This window comes from Tachypleus tridentatus, chromosome 4, assembly GCF_004210375.1.
Source record: "Tachypleus tridentatus isolate NWPU-2018 chromosome 4, ASM421037v1, whole genome shotgun sequence".
In the NCBI taxonomy this organism is placed as follows: domain Eukaryota; kingdom Metazoa; phylum Arthropoda; class Merostomata; order Xiphosura; family Limulidae; genus Tachypleus; species Tachypleus tridentatus.
Window position 1 is genome coordinate 116701624 of NC_134828.1, and position 25856 is coordinate 116727479.

Consider the following 25856-nt stretch of genomic DNA (forward strand, 5'->3'; position numbering starts at 1 on the left):
TTAAGTTAGAAAGTTGTATCTATAGCTGCTAGGTTGTAATGATTGTACATCTTATAACAGGTATTAAGTTAGAAAGTTGTATCTATAGCTGCTAGGTTGTAATGATTGTACATCTTATAACAGGTATTAAGTTAGAAAGTTGTATCTATAGCTGCTAGGTTGTAATGATTGTACATCTTATAACAGGTATTAAGTTAGAAAGTTGTATCTATAGCTGCTAGGTTGTAATGATTGTACATCTTATAACAGGTATTAAGTTAGAAAGTTGTATCTATAGCTGCTAGGTTGTAATGATTGTACATCTTATAACAGGTATTAAGTTAGAAAGTTGTATCTATAGCTGCTAGGTTGTAATGATTGTACATCTTATAACAGGTATTAAGTTAGAAAGTTGTATCTATAGCTGCTAGGTTGTAATGATTGTACATCTTATAACAGGTATTAAGTTAGAAAGTTGTATCTATAGCTGCTAGGTTGTAATGATTGTACATCTTATAACAGGTATTAAGTTAGAAAGTTGTATCTATAGCTGCTAGGTTGTAATGATTGTACATCTTATAACAGGTATTAAGTTAGAAAGTTGTATCTATAGCTGCTAGGTTGTAATGATTGTACATCTTATAACAGGTATTAAGTTAGAAAGTTGTATCTATAGCTGCTAGGTTGTAATGATTGTACATCTTATAACAGGTATTAAGTTAGAAAGTTGTATCTATAGCTGCTAGGTTGTAATGATTGTACATCTTATAACAGGTATTAAGTTAGAAAGTTGTATCTATAGCTGCTAGGTTGTAATGATTGTACATCTTATAACAGGTATTAAGTTAGAAAGTTGTATCTATAGCTGCTAGGTTGTAATGATTGTACATCTTATAACAGGTATTAAGTTAGAAAGTTGTATCTATAGCTGCTAGGTTGTAATGATTGTACATCTTATAACAGGTATTAAGTTAGAAAGTTGTATCTATAGCTGCTAGGTTGTAATGATTGTACATCTTATAACAGGTATTAAGTTAGAAAGTTGTATCTATAGCTGCTAGATTGTAATGATTGTACATCTTATAACAGGTATTAAGTTAGAAAGTTGTATCTATAGCTGCTAGGTTGTAATGATTGTACATCTTATAACAGGTATTAAGTTAGAAAGTTGTATCTATAGGTATTGCTAGAAAGTTGTAATGATTGTACATCTTATAACAGGTATTAAGTTAGAAAGTTGTATCTATAGCTGCTAGGTTGTAATGATTGTACATCTTATAACAGGTATTAAGTTAGAAAGTTGTATCTATAGCTGCTAGGTTGTAATGATTGTACATCTTATAACAGGTATTAAGTTAGAAAGTTGTATCTATAGCTGCTAGGTTGTAATGATTGTACATCTTATAACAGGTATTAAGTTAGAAAGTTGTATCTATAGCTGCTAGGTTGTAATGATTGTACATCTTATAACAGGTATTAAGTTAGAAAGTTGTATCTATAGCTGCTAGGTTGTAATGATTGTACATCTTATAACAGGTATTAAGTTAGAAAGTTATATCTATAGCTGCTAGGTTGTAATGATTTTACATCTTATAACAGGTATTAAGATAGAAAGTTGTATCTATAGCTGCTAGGTTGGAATAATTGTACATCTTATAACAGGTATTAAGTTAGAAAGTTGTATCTGTAGCTGCTAGGTTGTAATGATTGTACATCTTATAACAGGTATTAAGTTAGAAAGTTGTATCTATAGCTGCTAGGTTGCAATGATTGTACATCTTATAACAGGTATTAAGTTAGAAAGTTGTATCTATAGCTGCTAGGTTGCAATGATTGTACATCTTATAACAGGTATTAAGTTAGAAAGTTGTATCTATGGCTGCTAGGTTGTAATGATTTTACATCTTATAACAGGTATTAAGTTAGAAAGTTGTATCTATAGCTGCTGGATTGGAATTATTGTACATCTTATAACATGTATTAAGTTAGAAAGTTGTATCTATAGCTGCTAGGTTGTAATGATTGTACATCTTATAACAGGTATTAAGTGAGGAAGTTGTATCTATAGCTGCTAGATTGTAATGATTGTACATCTTATAACAGGTATTAAGTTAGAAAGTTGTATCTATAGCTGCTAGGTTGCAATGATTGTACATCTTATAACAGGTATTAAGTTAGAAAGTTGTATCTATAGCTGCTAGGTTGTAATGATTGTACATCTTATAACAGGTATTAAGTTAGAAAGTTGTATCTATAGCTGCTAGGTTGTAATGATTGTACATCTTATAACAGGTATTAAGTTAGAAAGTTTTATCTATAGCTGCTAGGTTGCAATGATTGTACATCTTATAACAGGTATTAAGTTAGAAAGTTGTATCTATAGCTGCTAGGTTGTAATGATTGTACATCTTATAACAGGTATTAAGTTAGAAAGTTGTATCTATAGCTGCTAGGTTGTAATGATTTTACATCTTATAACAGGTATTAAGATAGAAAGTTGTATCTATAGCTGCTAGGTTGGAATGATTGTACATCTTATAACAGGTATTAAGTTAGAAAGTTGTATCTATAGCTGCTAGGTTGTAATGATTGTACATCTTATAACAGGTATTAAGTTAGAAAGTTGTATCTATAGCTGCTAGGTTGGAATGATTGTACATCTTATAACAGGTATTAAGTTAGAAAGTTGTATCTATAGCTGCTAGGTTGCAATGATTGTACATCTTATAACAGGTATTAAGTTAGAAAGTTGTATCTATAGCTGCTAGGTTGTAATGATTTTACATCTTATAACAGGTATTAAGTTAGAAAGTTGTATCTATAGCTGCTAGGTTGGAATGATTGTACATCTTATAACAGGTATTAAGTTAGAAAGTTGTATCTGTAGCTGCTAGGTTGTAATGATTGCACATCTTATAACAGGTATTAAGTTAGAAAGTTGTATCTATAGCTGCTAGGTTGTAATGATTTTACATCTTATAACAGGTATTAAGTTAGAAAGTTGTATCTATAGCTGCTAGGTTGTAATGATTTTATATCTTATAACAGGTATTAAGTTAGAAAGTTGTATCTATAGCTGTTAGGTTGGAATGATTGTACATCTTATAACAGGTATTAAGTTAGAAAGTTGTATCTGTAGCTGCTAGGTTGTAATGATTGTACATCTTATAACAGGTATTAAGTTTGAAAGTTGTACATCTTATAACAGGTATTAAATAAGGAAGTTGTATCTATAGCTGCTAGGTTGTGATGATTGTACATCTTATAACAGGTATTAAGTAAGGAAGATGTAACTATAGCTGCTAAACTTAAGTAATTTTACATCTTATAACGTGTGTTGAATAAGGTATAATCTTCAGAATAAATCAAACCAGTAATCAAGTAGAATGATTCCTATAAACAAAGGCGATAATTAATTTTAGTAATATGACAAATTATACTTTGTTCCATATAAAATATTACGTAAGATTTATTTACACACTGATTGTTTTATTTATTACCAGGTGATGACTTCGCTTCTAAATATCTTAGACTCAGCTGGTATAGACCCCTGGAGATTCTGGACGGGGTTTTAACTCATTATCTGTGAACTTCAACTGATTTAATGATGTCAGTAGAATATTACTGTTCACAACTGAATTACCATTTGAATTACTTTTTATACTTTACCACCAACATTGTTTTGTATGTATTTTAAGACCGAAGTATTAGCATTACAAGGGATTGAATTTTCTGACGAAAGATATTTTCTAAATATTAAAATATATGATAATACCATTCAACACGCTTAGTAATAAATTTAAAATATGTGATTATACCATGCAAAATAGGTAACAATGAGTTTAAAATATCTAATCATATCACCCAACACGCTTAATAATAAATTTAAAATATGTAATTATACCATGCAAAATGGGTAACAATGAGTTTAAAATATCTAATAATACCATGCAACATGCATAGTAATAAAATTTAAAATATGTAATTATTCCATGCAAAATAGGTAGCAATGAGTTTAAAATATCTAATAATACCATCGAACACGCTTAATAATAAATTTAAAATATGTAATTATACCATGCAAAATAGGTAACAATGAGTTTAAAATATCTAATCATACCACCCAACACGCTTAATAATAAATTTAAAATATGTAATTATACCATGCAAAAAGGGTAAAAATGAGTTTAAAATATCTAATCATACCACCCAACACGCTTAATAATAAATTTAAAATATGTAATTATACCATGCAAAATGGGTAACAATGAGTTTAAAATATCTAATCATACCACCCAACACGCTTAATAATAAATTTAAAATATGTAATTATACCATGCAAAATAGGTAACAATGAGTTTAAAATATCTAATCATATCACCCAACACGCTTAATAATAAATTTAAAATATGTAATTATACCATGCAAAATAGGTAACAATGAGTTTAAAATATCTAATAATACCATTGAACACGCTTAATAATAAATTTAAAATATGTAATTATACCATGCAAAATGGGTAACAATGAGTTTAAAGTATCTAATAATACCATTGAACACGCTTAATAATAAATTTAAAATATGTAATTATACCATGCAAAATGGGTAACAATGAGTTTAAAGTATCTAATAATACCATTGAACACGCTTAATAATAAATTTAAAATATGTAATTATACCATGCAAAATGGGTAACAATGAGTTTAAAATATCTAATAATACCATTGAACAAGCTTAATAATAAATTTAAAATATGTAATTATACCATGCAAAATAGGTAGCAATGAGTTTAAAATATGTAATAATACCTTGCAACATGCACAATAATAAATTTAAAATATGTAATTATACCATGTAAAATAGATAACAATATGTTTTAAATATCTAATAATATCATTAAACACGCTTAATAATAAATTTAAAATGTGTAATTATACCATGCAAAATAGGTAACAATGAGTTTAAAATATCAAATAATACCACCCAACACGCTTAATAATAAATTTAAAATGTGTAATTATACCATGCAAAATAGGTAACAATGAGTTTAAAATATCTAATAATACCACCCAACACGCTTAATAATAAATTTAAAATAAGTAATTATACCATGCAAAATAGGTAACAATGAGTTTAAAATATCTAATAATACCATTGAACACGCTTAATAATAAATTTAAAATATGTAATAATACCATGCAAAATAGGTAGCAATGAGTTTAAAATATCTAATAATACCACCCAACACGCTTAATAATAAATTTAAAATATGTAATTATACCATGCAAAATAGGTAACAATGAGTTTAAAGTAACTAATAATACCATCTAACACACTTAATAATAATTTTAAAATATATAATAATACCATGCAACATGCATAGTAATAAAATTTAAAGTATGTGATTATACCATGCAAAATAGGTAATAATGAGTTTAAAATATCTAATCATACCACCCAACACGCTTAATAATAAATTTAAAATATGTAATTATACCATGCAAAATGGGTAACAATGAGTTTAAAATATCTAATAATACCATCGAACACGCTTAATAATAAATTTAAAATATGTAATTATACCATGCAAAATAGGTAACAATGAGTTTAAAATATCTAATCATACCACCCAACACGCTTAATAATAAATTTAAAATATGTAATTATACCATGCAAAATAGGTAGCAATGAGTTTAAAATATCTAATAATACCACCCAACACGCTTAATAATAAATTTAAAATATGTAATTATACCATGCAAAATAGGTAACAATGAGTTTAAAGTAACTAATAATACCATCTAACACACTTAATAATAATTTTAAAATATATAATAATACCATGCAACATGCATAGTAATAAAATTTAAAGTATGTGATTATACCATGCAAAATAGGTAACAATGAGTTTAAAATATCTAATCATACCACCCAACACGCTTAATAATAAATTTAAAATATGTAATTATACCATGCAAAATGGGTAACAATGAGTTTAAAATATCTAATAATACCATCGAACACGCTTAATAATAAATTTAAAATATGTAATTATACCATGCAAAATAGGTAACAATGAGTTTAAAATATCTAATCATACCACCCAACACGCTTAATAATAAATTTAAAATATGTAATTATACCATGCAAAATAGGTAGCAATGAGTTTAAAATATCTAATAATACCATTGAACACGCTTAATAATAAATTTAAAATATGTAATTATACCATGCAAAATAGGTAACAATGAGTTTAAAATATCTAATCATATCACCCAACACGCTTAATAATAAATTTAAAATATGTAATTATACCATGCAAAATAGGTAGCAATGAGTTTAAAATATCTAATAATACCTCCCAACACGCTTAATAATAAATTTAAAATATGTAATTATACCATGCAAAATAGGTAACAATGAGTTTAAAATATCTAATCATACCACCCAACACGCTTAATAATAAATTTAAAATATGTAATTATACCATGCAAAATGGGTAACAATGAGTTTAAAATATCTAATCATACCACCCAACACGCTTAGTAATAAATTTAAAATATGTAATTATACCATGCAAAATGGGTAACAATGAGTTTAAAATATCTAATCATACCACCCAACACGCTTAATAATAAATTTAAAATATGTAATTATACCATGCAAAATAGGTAACAATGAGTTTAAAATATCTAATCATATCACCCAACACGCTTAATAATAAATTTAAAATATGTAATTATACCATGCAAAATAGGTAGCAATGAGTTTAAAATATCTAATAATACCATTAAACACGCTTAATAATAAATTTAAAATATGTAATTATACCATGCAAAATGGGTAACAATGAGTTTAAAGTATCTAATAATACCATTGAACACGCTTAATAATAAATTTAAAATATGTAATTATACCATGCAAAATGGGTAACAATGAGTTTAAAGTATCTAATAATACCATTGAACACGCTTAATAATAATTTAAAATATGTAATTATACCATGCAAAATGGGTAACAATGAGTTTAAAGTATCTAATAATACCATTGAACACGCTTAATAATAAATTTAAAATATGTAATTATACCATGCAAAATGGGTAACAATGAGTTTAAAGTATCTAATAATACCATTGAACAAGCTTAATAATAAATTTAAAATATGTAATTATACCATGCAAAATAGGTAGCAATGAGTTTAAAATATGTAATAATACCTTGCAACATGCACAATAATAAATTTAAAATATGTAATTATACCATGTAAAATAGATAACAATATGTTTTAAATATCTAATAATATCATTAAACACGCTTAATAATAAATTTAAAATGTGTAATTATACCATGCAAAATAGGTAACAATGAGTTTAAAATATCTAATAATACCACCCAACACGCTTAATAATAAATTTAAAATGTGTAATTATACCATGCAAAATAGGTAACAATGAGTTTAAAATATCTACAAATACCACCCAACACGCTTAATAATAAATTTAAAATAAGTAATTATACCATGCAAAATAGGTAACAATGAGTTTAAAATATCTAATAATACCATTGAACACGCTTAATAATAAATTTAAAATATGTAATAATACCATGCAAAATAGGTAGCAATGAGTTTAAAATATCTAATAATACCACCCAACACGCTTAATAATAAATTTAAAATATGTAATTATACCATGCAAAATAGGTAACAATGAGTTTAAAGTAACTAATAATACCATTGAACACGCTTAATAATAAATTTAAAATATGTAATTATGCCATGCAAAATAGGTAACAATGTGTTTAAAATATGTAATAATACCATTGAACACGCTTAATAATAAATTTAAATATGTAATTATACCATGCAACATGCGCAATAATAATAAATTTAAATATGTAATAATACCATGTAAAATGGATAACAATGAGTTTAGAATATGTAATAATACCATTGAACACGCTTAATAATAAATTTAAAATATGTAATAATACCATTGAACACGCTTAATAATAAATTTAAAATGTGTAATAATACCATACAACATGCATAATAAGAGATTTAAAATATGAAATAATACCATGCAACATGAATAATAATAAATTTCTTGTATAGTTTTTTCATGAATATAATATATATGAAAGAAAATTTATATAACTTCATAGATAAAATAGCAGTTGATATGAAAATAAAAATAATTACTTTTATAAAAGATTGTTTTTTTATTATAAATCTCCTTCTTATCTGTATCTTGTAAAGGAAACAACTTAAATTAACATGATATGAGCTTTGAGAAAGAGAAAGTGAACGTTTAAACTATTTGTAAGAGAATGGAAGAGAATTACGTGGCCAACTATTTCTCAAAGCATTAACCACATAACTCATTTCCTTTCACCTATAGTGAGTTTAACTGTTTTGGTGTATTGTCTCATTGTTTAGAGTTTGAAGCATAACACTATGTAACAAAATGTTTACTTTTTCTTGTTCCTGGACATAAAGTGTTATTTCCCAATAGCTTATGTCTGAAGTAAATGGAAAAGACCTATTTTTTCTTAAAACTTTGCTTTTGTGACCTGGGAGCGTATAACGAGAACATGATGGGAGACTATATTTGGGGGCTGATACGTGAAAGGGATTTATATTACCGTCGCAAATCTCGAAAAATTACTCACTTCTAAACATATTTGTATAACTGATATAAATACATGTAAATCTTGATTCATATGTTATTTTATTCAGACCTTATGTAAATGAAAATGTGCAAATTTGACAGTTTTTACATAGAAAATAGGTTAATTTCTAAATTTCATTATCCTGGTCACAAAAGCAAAGTTTGAAGGGAATAATGGCCATTTTCTGTACTTTTACAACATAAACAATTAAGAAATAACATATACTATGCAGGAAAAAAATTGCGTTACATAGTGTAATCTTTAAATCAAAGCAGCATAAGAAATTCATTATACATAAGTTTATATATATACTTTTGTAATTATGAAGCATCTCTTACATATGGTTCTAATCTATATACAGTCAAGTGAAAAAATTAGGGTACCCTATGAAAGCCTGTGTATTTTGTAACAATTTTGGATATATAGATATTTAATCTCAATTTTAACAATACTGAGAGATTATAGGAATATAACTAAACATTTAAAACTGAAAAAAAGACTTTTCAGGATCTTTTGTAAATGTAATTCTACAAAAATGCATATTCTAACTGAGGAAAAAGTTAGGACACCCCCACATTTATACCCACTTAAAATGATGCACATGTGTATCACATCAGGTGCACATGATTAGAAGATCGTTACTCAGCATTTTGAATGACGCTTGCCCTATTTAAACCTCAGACATTTAGGTTGGTGAGCTCCTGACTGTTGAAGTGATAGTGAGCACCATGGTGAGAGCAAAAGAGCTGTCTGAGGCATTCAGAAAGAAAATTGTAGCAGCTTATGAGTAAGGGATTTAAAAACATCCCAAAAGATTTTGAAATCAGCCATTCCATTGTCGGAAAATAGTCAACAAGTGGAGGGCTTTCAAAACAACTGCCAACATACCCAGGTCTGGTCGTTCAAGCAAGTTCACCACGAGAGCAGACCGAAAGATGCTAAAAGAGGTCTCCAAACACCCTAACATATCATCACGGGACTTACAGCAGACTCTGGCTATTGTTGATGTGAAAGTGCATGTCTCTACAATCAGAAAGAGACTGCACAAGTTTAACTTGTATGGGAGGTGTGCAATGAGGAGACCTTTGCTGTCTAAGAGAAACATCAAGGCCAGACTGAAGTTTGCCAGAGAGAATGTAGACAAAGACCAGGACTTTTGGAATAAAGTTCTGTGGAAAGATGAGTCCAACATTGAATTATTTGGACACCAGAACAGAGGAAATGTTTGGCGTAAACCAAATAAAGTATTCCAGGTAAAGAACCCCATACCAACTATGAAGCAGGAGGTGGAAGTGTCATGGTTTGGGATTGCTTTGCTGCAGCAGGACCTAGACAGCTCACAATCACAGAATCCACTATGAATTCTACTATGTATCAGAGGGTGCTTGAGGATCATGTGAGACCATCTGTACGAAAATTAAAGCTGAAGTGGAACTGGACCCTGCAACACGACAATGACCCAAAACATACCAGTAAATCTACCAAGGACTGGCTGAAAACTAAGAAATGGAGAGTCCTGGAATGGCCGAGTCAAAGCCCAGATTTTAATCCCATTGAGATGCTGTGGGGTGACTTGAAACGGGCTGTACATGTAAGAAACCCCTCAAATATTTCATAGCTGACAGAATTCTGCATTGAGGAGTGGAGCAAACTTTCTTCAGACCGATGTCAAAGACTGGTAGATGACTACAAAAAGCGTCTCACTGCAGTTATTTCAGCTAAAGGGGTAACACTAGCTATTAGGGGTAAGGTGTCCTAATTTTTTCCTCAGTTAGAATATGTATTTTTGTAGAATTACATTTACAGAAGACCTTGAAAAGTCTTTCCTTCAGTTTTAATTGTTTAGTTATATTCCTATAATCTCTCAGTATTGTTGAAATTGAGATTAAATATCTATATATCCAAATATGTTACAAAAATACACAGGCTTTCAGAGGGTGTCCTAGCTTTTTCACAATACTGTATATCATACAGTTGTGTCTTTAGCTGGTGTTTTATATAAGGAAGCTAAGCTCTACATTTTACAAAATAACCTTACCGTCATTCCCACAGGTTCCTTTCGAAAACGATATATTGTCATTGGACTCATTAAACTGTGGTCTCTCTGTCTCCCTCTTGTATATAATATGTGGATGTTTAGAATCTTTTCTGACTTCGTGTCCTTTCAGAGGTTCAATGAAATAGTGATTTTCTCCTATCCGAATTAGTCCTCTCTGTAAAGTTAGATAATTATCAAATCAAACAACATGCAACTAAACATTACAGTGACTGGTACTTGACCAATATTAACACGACATTCATTTTATATGCTTCTAATCTAACAGGGAGAGGTTTGTGCCTATCCGAGCTACAACATTATTTAGGTAGGGTTTAAGAAAATATTTAAATTTAGCTGAAACAAAATATTAAATTCACTCTCTTTCCCTTTAACACAACTAGAGGGAGTTTATAACAACTACTATTATAACAAGTAACTGATCTTGGGCTCGTGAGAACTAAATAAAGTAATTTAATATAAGCATCATTAATAAGTTAAATAAAATTGTTAAGCTGGCTGCATTATTAAAGTATTGATCTTTATAAGAAGTTATATTTGTTTTAAGATGATGCATGATGTCACAATGGTGTAGATTTCATACTTTTGTCTTTTATATACATATTTGTTTTGTAACTTGTGGCCGTGACTTCAATCCTGATGCTAATGGTTGAGCATCAGGATTTAATTTCTGGAATTCTTCTTTGAGACAAAATGACGTATATTAAAACCCAACGTACCACAAATTTCACTATTTAATATAATTTATTCTAATATGAGATATGAACACTGTGATATTAAATATTCATTATTTGTTTTTCTGACAACAACTAAAGTTACGAAAAGCATAATTTCATTTCTTACCATCTGACCCACTTTTATCATAATAGTAAATTAATAATAATTAAATTAATGTTATCTTTAGATATATCTTTTATTGAAATTTAATAAAAATTGTAAAATGGACGCAATAGTCCTTCAAAATATTCAGCATGGTTAATATTCTATCTTAAATCGAATGAAATCATAAAACGAAACTTATTTCAACTTACCATTCCACTGCAAGTCGAAACTGACACCAGTGAATTAGAAACATTGTGAACAGATCCAACGAAGTAACAAGTTCTTTCTAGGCCTGCCTTCACCCTTGTTTCGTTAATCCTGTCCAACTTAGACGACCGATGCTCAATTTTCAATGCCGGAGACAAATATCTGTAGTTGGGTCTTACATGAATCCGTATTTCTTCACCCTTTATTGGTAACTTGTAAAATATCTCTTGCTCACCTGCCAATGATCGCCGACGGCGTCGACGAAAATAATTCCATGAGTAGCCGTGAGAGATGCCATAGGAGAGAAAATTACCATTTGCGGTCACTTGATGAGGGATGATAATTTCATAACTGTACAGATGACGTGAATTTTCCGCTGGAGTTGAAAGTAAATAAACAAATGATTAGTTCCATGCTCATTCGACTCAGATAAGTGGTAATTCGTTACGACTTTATGAAAGACATGACTGCCATACAAGGTTTACATAGAGAAAGTAAATAAAAAAAATGTTTCTTGAAACAAACTTACGGTTAGACACCGAGAAATAAACCTAAACTTTTATAATGTTAAAAATCAGATATCAATAACACTGGTGGGCACAGCATACATAGCCTATTGTGTATGAATAACACTGGTGGGCACAGCATACATAGCCTATTATGTATGAATAACACTGGTGGGCACAGCATACATAGCCTATTATGTATGAATAACACTGGTGAGCACAGCATACATAGCCTATTGTGTATGAATAACACAGGTGGGCACAGCATACATAGCCTATTATGTATGAATAACACTAGTGGGCACAGCATACATAGCCTATTGTGTATGAATAACACTGGTGGGCACAGCATACATAGCCTATTATGTATGAATAATACTGGTGGGCACAGCATACATAATCTATTTTGTAGCTTTGTGATGAACAAAAACACGAAACGAATACATTTTATTGGACTTCTATCGTCTCTTCTTCAAGAGCAACAAAAATTGGGCTTTTCCACTTTCCATCAACCGAAGCTATGAAAATGAAACAGCGATATGAACATCAAACAGTGGGCACTACCATTCTAACAAATAGGCTGTAAAGAACTAAATACACTATGAACATCAATAGTTGAGCTCTACTGTTTCATCGGTAAGACTCAGATAACGAAGGACAGTAAGGGTATTATAAGCTGATCTCTGTCAGTTAACCAACTATGCCAAGAAAACTAGAGTACGGTCAAGTATCATAGGTTATTCTATATCATTTCATTTAAAAGACTTAGAAAACAGAAGTATAATATGAAGAAAATCAACAAACTAGACTCTGGAAACCAAAGAGTGACATGAGCATCAATAGTTTCTATCATCAACATAGACTCTGAAAACCAAACAGTGACATGAGCATCAATTGTTTCTATCATCAACATAGACTCTGGAAACCAAACAGTGACATGAGCATCAATAGTTTCTATCATCAACATAGACTCTGGAAACCAAACAGTGACATGAGCATCAATAGTTTCTATCATCAACATAGACTCTGAAAACCAAAGAGTGACATGAGCATCAATAGTTTCTATCATCAACATAGACTCTGGAAACCAAACAGTGACATGAGCATCAATAGTTTCTATCATCAACATAGACTCTGGAAACCAAACAGTGACATGAGCATCAATTGTTTCTATCATCAACATAGACTCTGGAAACCAAACAGTGACATGAGCATCAATAGTTTCTATCATCAACATAGACTCTGGAAACCAAAGAGTGACATGAGCATCAATTGTTTCTATCATCAACATAGACTCTGGAAACCAAACAGTGACATGAGCATCAATAGTTTCTATCATCAACATAGACTCTGGAAACCAAACAGTGACATGAGCATCAATAGTTTCTATCATCAACATAGACTCTGGAAACCAAACAGTGACATGAACATCAATAGTTTCTATCATCAACAAGGCTGTCAAAACTACATAAAGTTAAGAGTATCAGATGTCGGCCAATACCATTCTATCATATAAAATATAACGACAAGATGTGAATCAGTAGATGAGAAAACTAAAGAACGTTATTAGCATCAACAATTGGTCTCTACTAACTAACAAAAGAGGCTGAGAAGACTAAAGAACGTTACTAGCATCATCAGTTGGTCTCTACCAACTCACGAAAGAGGCTGAGGAAGCTAAAGAACGTTACTAGCATCAACAGTTGGTCTTGATCAACTAACAAAAGAGGCTGAGAAAACTAAAGAACGTTACTAGAGTCAACAGTTGGTCTCTACCAATTCACAAAAGAGGCTTAGAAAACTAAAGAACGTTACTAGCGTCAACAGTTGGTGTCTATCAATTCACAAAAGAGGCTTAGAAAACCAAAGAATAATACGTTCGTCTAAAGTTGGTCTCTACCATTTGTAATGGACTTACTGTTAAACGTTTATTTTAGTACCTACGCTTGTTTCAGTATAGTTTTCTTTTTTCATGTGACTTACATTTTTAACTGGTTATTGTGCAAATGCTGCTTGTTCTCGAAGTTTGTAGAAGATTTTTGAGAGTAAGAATGAACAATATTTGTTTTACGCAAACGCGCTAGCACATTGTTGAAATTTCGAGATGTTCGGTTGATTGCTGTATAAAACTGACGCACCAGAAGGAGATTGTTATTAGCCAGTTACAATCAGTGTGCTATAGGACTCGAAAACATATCTGTGATAAACACCTATTAATCTGAAAATAACAGAATTTGACCAGGGACGTTTACAGGTTTCGAACATTACAAACCGTTCAACTTCGGGCATTGTTATTTCTACGAGGACAATAAATATCTCGTTGGTTAAAAGCTAATTTGTAACTGGTGTGAGGCCAAATAAGAACCAAGCTTGCAAACTAAAGCATGGTGTAAAAATAAGAATCAGAAATAACTTGCTCATCGTGGACCCGGATGTTCGATAAAATATTTTATTATAAACTATACAGAAGACTCTGTATAGTTTGTAAGTTATATATATATATATATATGTAAAAACGGCGGGTTTGGGTTGAGAAAATATTTTCTCAACAAGTGGGTTTTCTTGTCATCACTGAGTTTGTAAGTTTGTAAAAACTCTTATATTTAAAGCATTATTTGTTGTAACTTGGAGTAATAACCGTTATTATAACTTTATGTTATTTTGTTTTAATATAAATATATATTTGTGTTAAAAAGAAAACCGTGTGTATTAATCTTTTTTGGCAAATAGCATAAATTTGATACATACTAATACTTAGGCCCAACATGGCCACGTGGGTTAAGACACTTGACTCGTAATCTGAGGGTCGCGGGTTCGAATCCTCGTCACACCAAACATGCTCGACCGTTCAGCCGTGGAGGTGTATTATGTGACGGTCAATCTCACTATTCGTTGGTAAAAGAGTAGCCCAAGAGTTGGCGGTGGGTGTTGATGACTAGCTGCCTACCCTTTAGTCTTACACTGCTAAATCAGGGATGGCTAGCACAGATAGCCCTCGTGTAGCTTTGCACGTAATTCAAAACAAACAAACAAGCTATTGTTTAATTCACTTTTAAATTAAAACGAATATTTCCGATTATTCCAAGTAATAACACGTAACGTGCGTTGCATAATAAATCAAAGACTCGTCCGAAATAGATTATAAAACGTAACATATATATGTAAAAACGGCTGGTTTGGCTTGAGAAATTTTTTTATGCAGAGGAGCGAACCTGACGATGACCGAAGAAGGTCGAAACGTTGTTCGCTGATTGTAAAACATAACACATGACATCATCTGGGCTAAGAGAAACAAGAAGACAACATGAGCATCTGTAGTTGAGCTCTACCATTGTTTTTAAAAGATAACAAAGAGAGACATCTGGAATCCCACACTTGAAACATAAGGTTCATAATGGGACGCATGTGAACTATTCACACAATGAAAAGGTACCCTTGTTACACTCTATGTCAAAGGACAAATTAGCTAAATATCAGCTCATGTAATTTTATAATTACTTCTCTTGTGGCATCAAATTGTGAAAATCAAATGTTATCAAAATATTCGATGACGGATTTTCTAAATTAATTTCCGGATATAAGGAAGAGGAATAACTTTAACCTCCTTAACCAAATTTCATCGAAGTCAATTCAGCTTATTTCTTCAAACCAACTATAGACGAAGATGACCAGAACTATTTGTATGTATTCAATTGATGTTAAATAACTTAAAACTGATTATATTATACCACATATTTAACTTAGACGTAACTTAAATATTACAGTGAACAATTTTCTTTCATTTTCCATTATAAAATATCATTTCATTTCTCATAAAACATGACAAAACAATAATTATAGAAACTAATAAACACGATATACTTATTCCTTTAATACACGTTCTAATACATAAACTAATAAAAACTATATACTTCTTTCTTTAATAAACTTTATAAAACGTAAACTAATAAACACGATATACTTCTTTCTTTAATACACGTTCTAATACATAAACTAATAAACAGAAAATACTTCTTCCTTTAATACATATTCTGACACATAAACTAATAAACACCATATACTTCTTCCTTTAATACACTTTATAAAATGTGAACTAATAAACACCAAATACTTCTTCCTTTAATACACATTCTAATACATAACCCAATAAACACCATATACTTCTTCCTTTAATACACGTTCTAATACATAAACTAATAAACACAAAATACTTCTTCCTTTAATACACGTTCTAATACATAAACTAATAAACACAAAATACTTCTTCCTTTAATACATATTCTGACACATAAACTAATAAACACCAAATACTTCTTCCTTTAATACATATTCTGACACATAAACTAATAAACACCAAATACTTCTTCCTTTAATACATATTCTGACACATAAACTAATAAGCACAAAGTATTACTTCCTATAGCACACATGTAAGAGAGAAATATAGCAACAAACGTGAATTTAATTAACAGTGGGTTTCAAATTGAAGGTGGACACTCAGATTATGTGTCTCCACAACAGTTTGTGTTCCCACTACAGTTTTAAACTAAAGATGGACACGCCACTGATTTGTTCTTAATATAATTATAAACTATAGGTGATAGCTGTTTCTGTAGCGATTACAAACCCAATATCAACACAGTGGCATGACTTCACTAGGAGTTTAGAAGTGAAGCTTGAAGCTGTGTGAGGTTTGAATACCTTGTGATCTTTGTGGTTTATGAACTACAAACACAGATAACTAGGATGTCATTAAAACAACTGTCATGTGAATTACTTTACTATCTGTTTGTGAAGTTTCTGATTAATTGTAATGATATTGCAAATCATTGGATTAAATATTAGTTACTAGAGTTATCTTGATTGTTTATATTTTTTAACGTTAGAAATAAAGTAACTGAAATTGTATGACATTCTTATTAAACCTTTAATGATTTTTACCTGTTATGTATGTTTATGATATAACGATATCACTGTCACATTCACATTAGTTCAGTATTTTTACACTGAGTTTATGTTCATGATATAAAAATATCACTGTCACATTCACATTTGTTGTTCAGTTTTTTTACACGAAGTTAAACTGTGTGTTACACATAGCTTGGGTATACGTGAAGTGTATTATTTGTTTTCCAAAATCTCAGAACGCTGTCTTTGCTTTAGTCTTAGACTGCTAAATTAAGAACAGGTAGTACAGATAGTCTTCGTGTAGCTTTGCACGAAATTCAAAAACAAAACAGTAAATGTAAGTTCCAAGACATGTTTATGTTCTGATTAGTAATCAGACGTCCGGAGGCGAATTTCTGTTTGATGATTCCTCTACAGTTAGTTACTGGTACGTATAAAGTTGTTCTCACAGGGAGAGTAGACCCATTTAAGGAGATTGTTTATGGAACACCTTTAAAGTATGTTATAATATATTTCCAGCTCACTCCAATATCCAGAATGCTATCATTAATGATAATTCTGTTTCAGATTTCAACCACACGAGCAGAATCACTTCTTGTAACGTTTATACCAGTAGAAATAAACAGCTCTCTTTACCAACAGTGAATGTTATTGTATAAAACACGTTTCGACACTGCCTTGGTCTGTTTTCTTCAGTTGTTTCTTCCTGATTGATCAGTTTAATTTTGTCCAGCTACCTTTCCTCGAATTATTTTACCAAACAGTTTGAACACTCCCCATGAAAAGAAGCGTTTTATTTTAAAAGTATTTTTTTCAGCATTTTAATAAGGACATTTGGAGCAATATCCACACAAGTAGTTTTGAACTAATGCTGAAATTAATACACTTATTAGGTTTAGCACGTACAGGTTGTTGAAGATATAGAATCCTTCACTTTAATATCTGACGTAAAATCATTAGTGTGTCATTGAATACATTAACAAAACACAATATTTTCCAACACCATAATTATTGTTTCCTGTAAGCAGTAAGGATTGAAGTTATGTTTGCTTTAATCGAAAAGCTGTACAATAGAATATTTGTGCTCTGTCCACTTCAGGTTTCGAATCATGATTCTTAGCCTTATAATCCCTCAGACACACCGCTAAGCCACAGGGAAGTGGTGTTATTGAAGTTCTTAACTGAATAAAGTAAACAATTATAAAAGTGGACGTTAATAATTTACATTAAAACTGTATAATATTGATAGATATGTAAGTCGTCGTGTATGAATATTATAATCCGTAATGGTATAACACATAACACAGGGAAATGTCTTTGAGTTATTCATTCAGAGCAAACAAAACAATCCTGGATTTGTTTAATGACAATATGTTCATTTCCACAATATGTTTCCAATCTCAATGTTATTTGGAACAAGAAACATTATATTCGTAAAGTACACTTCCAGTTCACTCAACAAACTTCCACGATAATTAATAACCAGTCACCACTTCCTTGAAAACGTTAACATGCACCATACTGACTCCGATTTCTTTCATGGTGGTCCCAGTTAATCAGATTAATTATTTCGCTCTGTTTTGTTATTTTTTCTCCTGTATGGGTGCATGTTCTTCTGCAATTAAAATTAAAGTTACTGGGAATTCATTAAGAGACCTCCTCCCTTCCTGACGTCTTAACCGTGATGAAGCAATTTCTACCAATTAAGTCCAGACATCTTTGGATGTCATTAAATAGTGGCGATACAAGTGTACACATAGATGTAAGTTAAAAACGAAGCTTTCCGACTCCTAGTTATGATTAAAAACATCGAACTCGTTCTAATTACCGACTTAATCAAGTCGACATCTGCAAAGAACAAGAACGAACTTTTCATCACAAGGTCGGGGTGCCAAATATTTTCAATCACGTGACGTCATTAAAACGTGAATTATTTGGTCCGCGTTTCGTGTTCCGCCACCACTGAAGGAATCAAGGCTGATACGGTCAAGATTTTAGCAAGAAACAACACTGAATGTTTGTGGGACAGCTATAAATATGTGGTATAATAATGCAATGTTGAGCTGTAGAAACACTGCAAACTTGCAGAGTACGAGGTTGTTGTTGCTCTTATTAACTCACAAGAAGAGTTTTTCTTACTGAACAGATGATATGGATTGGTACCTCAGCTGTGTCGTTTTTAAATACTAATGTTTCATTTGGAGATCAAAGAGTAAGCTAGATACATTAAAAAAACTGTAAATAAAACACTGGATTTACTTAATTAAACCGACAGTCTCGTGTTCTAGGTGACTCTTCTGTTTTTAATAGATTGGAGAAAGGGGGTCCCATTCTCTGTTTTACCTCACCTAAAAATGAGCACTGTTTTTAAAGAAAATTCACAAAGGAAGTGCCAGCTTGTATCATGAATATTTTAAAGTTAGACGCCATTATAAAAAGCAGTGGCACACTTCTGATCAGCCAACACGGTTCTTAACCACATAACCCTCTTATTCAGCTTTCTCTATTCAGTCTTCTCTTGAGTAGAACCACTTTGTCTCTTCCATTAAAAATATTTGTTCTGAAGTACGACTGAAGAACGCTGTGTGAGGAAGTGACACTAGATACCAAGTGTGTGGACAACTGTCCCTTTGTTGTTGTGTTCTCTTTGTGACACCATGTTCTATAATCTGTCATCCATCGATAGGTCACTTTCGTTTTTCAGGATTCTTGTTGCATATCCGTACTTTACAATAAAATAAACTATGTTTTATATAGACAGGTTGAAATAAAATTGCCATCAATAAATGAATACTCTTATATAATATTCAGTTGTGCTCATTCATCATGAGGTATTCATAACATAAATGCGTAACTTCATAGATGAACCACTCATCATGATGTAATTAGGCCAGAACCAGTGTTGTGTTGATGGTTGCTGTAAATCTTCATACTTATCACTGAGCCACGTGGTGGCAACAACATAATATATATAAAAGCATTTCAATAAAAATCCTAACTTTAATCTGTGAGTAAGGAAACATGACAGTCAGTAAATAGTAAAGTAAAAAGTGAATAGTTTGGATATGAACCCTAACTTTACTCTGTAAGTAAGGAAACATGACAGTCAGTAAATAGTAAAGTGAAAAGTGAATAGTTTGGATATGAACCCTAACTTTAATCTGTGAGTAAGGAAACATGACAGTCAGTAAATAGTAAAGTAAAAAGTGAATAGTTTGGATATGAACCCTAACTTTAATCTGTAAGTAAGGAAACATGACAGTCAGTAAATAGTAAAGTGAAAAGTGAATAGTTTGGATATGAACCCTAACTTTAATCTGTGAGTAAGGAAACATGACAGTCAGTAAATAGTAAAGTAAAAGTGAATAGTTTGATATGAACCCTAACTTTAATCTGTGAGTAAGGAAACATGACAGTCAGTAAATAGTAAAGTGAAAAGTGAATAGTTTGGATATGAACCCTAACTTTAATCTGTGAGTAAGGAAACATGACAGTCAGTAAATAGTAAAGTAAAAAGTGAATAGTTTGGATATGAACAAAAGTTCTTTATGAAAAAAAAAAATGTTTGACAATAAAAATAATTATAAACTTGTAATGAAAAAATCAAAACTATACAATTATTTTAAAACATTTTTATACCAATCAATGAAAGGAGTTACAAAACATAGTTAGTTTTTTATACTAGAAGCTACGAATGTTATATTCTCATATGTTTATTTATATATTAGAAGAACACAGAAACTAATCCGTACAAATCATGGCTAAAGTAAATTCTGCAGAAGGAAACAACTTTGAAGGACAGACATTTGGAATGACAAATCATTGGTAAACGTGACTACAAAGAACAGACATTAAGTCATTATTGTTTACATTGCGCCGGTATAGCAATCTTTAGGAGAAACTATCACTAGTGTTTCTGTATTGTACGATACTACAATAGTTTTAATGTCAGCACAAAACATTCTAGTTTTAAATCCGCCACAAATAAGCAAAGTAAAGATAATGTTAATAATTGAGAAGGTTCACATACAATCTAAGCTTTAACTACTACAAAAAATTGAATATTTATGACCTAAAATGAAGTCACAACTTTTTAAAATAATTTTTTGCGCAAAGCTACACAAGGACTATTAGCGTATATATAACTGTCATTAACTTTGAATTGATTTGTTTTGCTTTTTCAATTTTGCGGAAAGCTACATGAGGGCTATCTGCACTAGCCGTTCCTAATTTAGCAGTGTAAGACTAGGGAGAAGGCAGCTAGTTATCACCACCCACCGCCAACTCTTGGGCTTCTCTTTTACCAACGAATAGTGGGATTGGCCATACCATTACAACGCCCCCATGGCTGAAAAAGTGAGCATATTTGGTGCGACAGGGATTCGAACACGCGTCCTTCAGATTGCAAGTCGAGTGCTTTATCCACCTCGCCATGCCGGGTCCTTTGAACTGAAATAAAGCTACTTGTCAAGAGCACCGAACATCAACTCTTAGGCTACTTTTGTGAAGTTTGACTATCATTCTTTTAACACGCAAAGAGTGAACAGAGATTGGCAGTCAGGGCAACAATAATTGTTATTGAACAGAGATTGGCAGTCAGAACAACAGTAATTGTTATTGAACAGAGATTGGCAGTCAGGACAACAATAATTGTTATTGAACAGAGATTGGCAGTCAGGACAACAATAATTGTTATTGAACAGAGATTGGCAGTCAGGACAACAATAATTGTTATTAAACAGAGATTGGCAGTCAGGACAACAGTAATTGTTATTGGACAGAGATTGGCAGTCAGGACAACAATAATTGTTATTGATCAGAGGTTGGCTGCCAGGACAAAAATAATTGTTATTGATCAGAGGTTGGCTGCCAGGACAACAATAATTGTTATTGAACAGAGATTGGCAGTCAGGACAACAGTAATTGTTATTGATCAGAGATTGGCAGTCAGGACAACAATAATTGTTATTGAACAGAGGTTAGCTGCCAGGACAACAATAATTGTTATTGATCAGAGATTGGCAGTCAGGACAACAATAATTGTTATTGGGCAGAGATTGGCAGTCAGGACAACAATAATTGTTATTGATCAGAGGTTGGCTGCCAGGACAACAATAATTGTTATTGATCAGAGGTTTGCTGCCAGGACAACAATAATTGTTATTGGACAGAGATTGGCAGTCAGGACAACAGTAATTGTTATTGGTCAGAGGTTGGTTGCCAGGACAACAATAATTGTTATTGATCAGAGGTTGGCTGCCAGGACAACAATAATTGTCATTGATCAGTGGTTGGCTGCCAGGACAACAATAATTGTTATTGATCAGAGGTTGGCTGCCAGGACAACAATAATTGTTATTGATCAGAGGTTGGCAGTCAGGACAACAATAATTGTTATTCATCAGAGGTTGGCAGTCAGGACAACAATAATTGTTATTGAACAGAGATTGGCAGTCAGAAGAACAGTAATTGTTATTGAACAGAGATTGGCAGTCAAAAGAACAGTAATTGTTATTGAACAGAGATTGGCAGTCAAGACAACAATAATTGTTATTGATCAGAGGATGGCTGCCAGGACAACAATAATTGTTATTGATCAGAGGTTGGCAGTCAGGACAACAAAAATTGTTATTGAACAGAGATTGGCAGTCAGGACAACAGTAATTGTTATTGGAAGTACCATAGAAGAGTGACAAATAATTCCACAAATAAATATGTAAACAGTCTTTTGGTATACGAACAAAATGATATAAATGTAGATAGATTATCCTTTAATAAACAAACAATAAAATATTATCTTTGTTTGTAAAGAACACAAACATCCTCTTCAAACACAAAATGTGGAATAACAATAAACAGAAACTTCAAACATAACTTGATAGTTTAGTTAAAATTGGCAAATACAACCAAAATATACATTTACTTAATTTTTTAGATAATTATGGTTTTAAAGATAAATTATTATTTATCAATAGTAAGTAATAGTACATTTTAAATTAATTATTTACATAAGAACTAGAGAAATTTATCATAACACATAACTTGTTAAAAAAGGTTTTCGACTGAATATATCAGTGGAAAAGAGAAAACCGTATCATGTCACTCAGAATAGTTGAAAAAGACTCAAATTAAACTATGTTGTTATTATATGTTGGTCAGAGCAACAAAACTAATATCATATACAAAATAGGATAATTATATGAAGTATATGTGCATATACAAACATGATTTTATGAAAACACGTAAGTTCACAAAAACAATTTACCTATAAAGATACGAAATTATTATCCGGATGAAGAATGGTCTACATTTCGATTGGCGGATGAAGAAATGTCTATCATTCGAAAACGTTTGAGTTATATGGCTTCATATATCTGTGCATATAAATATAGTGAACCTTTCTGAGGGTGTAAGCTAACTTAATAACTAATACTTCAAAAAATAAAAAAACTGCTAACATCAAATATACTAACGGAACCCAATATTCTTATAAAGTGTTTAACCTTTAGAATGGTGAAAAAAATTAACTTCTTTTAGAAACAGGATAACTTTGGTGAAATACAATGATAGATAATATTTTTAATTTAGTTCTGCTAACGACCGTTGGGGACGATGATGTATCATAGAAGTCTTCCAGGTATTCTTCACTAATTTAGCAGTGAAATACTAGAGGGAAGGCAACAAGTTAACACAACCCACCGCAAACCTACTCTTTTTACCAATGAATATAGCCCTGCATAGCGAGGTGGATAAAGCACTCGACTTGTAATCTGAGAGTCGCAGGTCGAATACCCGTCACACCAAACATGCTCGCCCTTTCAGCCGTGGGGGTGTTATAATGTTACGGTCAACCCCACTGGTCGTTGGTAAAATAGTAGCCCAAGAGGTGGCGGTAGGTGGTGATTACTAGCTGCCTTGCCTCTAGTCTTACACTGCTAAATTAGGGACTGCTAGCGCAGATAGCCCTCTTGTAGCTTTGCATGAAATTCAAAAACAAACCAACGAATAATGGAATTAACCGTCATACAAGTGTCTTTGGAGGCCTTAACCCGCAGGTTACCACTCAAGCGCCCTTCCCATCAGGCCAAGGGATAATAACATTGCACATAATAATGCTTAGTCACTTTAAACAGAATGAAGTAACATATTTTAAAAGCGAACAGTCTCAGTAGAACTAAATATTTTCATCAAATTTGGTAGTTTTTGATAAGATAATTTGGCCAACATTCTTCCTACCTTCTTCGTCGTCGTACGAGGATTTGTTACCAATAACAAACGTTGTAATTTCCAGTGCAACAGCCACGAGTATTAATGAAGACCTTTGGCTGGTAAGTATCATAATTCTTGTTGTATGTTACAGTTTATCACTGACTTTCGCATAAAGCTAATAAATACTTTATAATACCACTATATGATTTCTTTCCACAAGTTCTTAACTTTCTAAATCATCAAACTTTGAGACGGACTTTGCTCTATAACACCAGTGGCTGGCAAGTGGTTGAAATACAGCCTTCAATGTTAGAACTCCATGCAGCATTGTTAAGAAACGAAGTGAGTGAAACACGTTAGGTAATAGCTGAAAAACACGAGCTTTTGGCCATCTAGTGGTAACTTAGTAAATGAAGTGATAAAATATGACTAACTTTTGAAATCAGATATGTTGTAAATTGGAAACATTAACATGTTTAAGGTGGGTATAAACGTATCTAACGCAAACATATGTATTGATGAATAAAACAATGATGTAAAAATCACTTTGTAGACAAGTACGATTGTATTCTGTTTATTATTTTCTTGACAAGTATGATTGTATTGTATTTATTATTTTGTAGACAAGTACAAGGTGTTCGGAAAGTCACTGTGCACTTATATATTTATTAACAGACAAAACTGCACAATGACTTTCCGAACACCCTGTATAATTGTATTGTATTTATTATTTTGTGGAGAAGTACGTTGTATTGTATATTATTATTCTGTAGGCAAGTATAATTGTATTGTATTTATTATTTTGGGGACAAATGTGACTCTATTTGTTATTTTGTATGAGTCAAATAGACACCAGTCTACTCCTGATGTCAGTCATATATATTTATATGACACTCACCATAATAACTTATACTTACCCTGTAGTATTATACTTATCATTTATTATTATACTAATACTTACCCTGTAGTATTATACTTATCATTTATTATTATACTAATACTTACCCTGTAGTATTATACTTATCATTTATTATTATACTAATACTTACCCTGTAGTATTATACTTACCATTTATTATTATACTAATACTTACCCTGTAGTATTATACTTATCATTTATTATTATACTAATACTTACCCTGTAGTATTATACTTATCATTTATTATTATACTAATACTTACCCTGTACTATTATACTTACCATTTATTATTATACTAATACTTACCCTGTAGTATTATACTTACCATTTATTATTATACTAATACTTACCCTGTAGTATTATACTTACCATTTATTATTATACTAACACTTACCCTGTAGTATTATACTTACCATTTATTATTATACTAATATACTATTCTTACCCTGTAATGATATTATACTTACCATTTATTATTATACTAATACTTACCCTGTAGTATTATACTTACCATTTATTATTATACTAATACTTACCCTGTAGTATTATACTTAACATTTATTATTATTCTAATACTTAC

At 31.2% G+C, this 25856-nt stretch overlaps 1 protein-coding gene across 1 annotated transcript in view; it reads right to left on the minus strand.

The window, feature by feature from the left end:
* LOC143249932 (A disintegrin and metalloproteinase with thrombospondin motifs 6-like) overlaps positions 1-24690 on the minus strand; it is a gene marked incomplete at its 5' end in the record, with an annotated part of 99817 nt that extends 75127 nt beyond the window's left edge. The window contains 3 exon segments of the mRNA XM_076500549.1: positions 10688-10862; positions 11737-12110; positions 24385-24690. Of these exon segments, the coding sequence (XP_076356664.1) occupies positions 10688-10862; positions 11737-12110; positions 24385-24487 (652 nt within the window).
* Positions 24691-25856: the final 1166 nt, after the last annotated feature.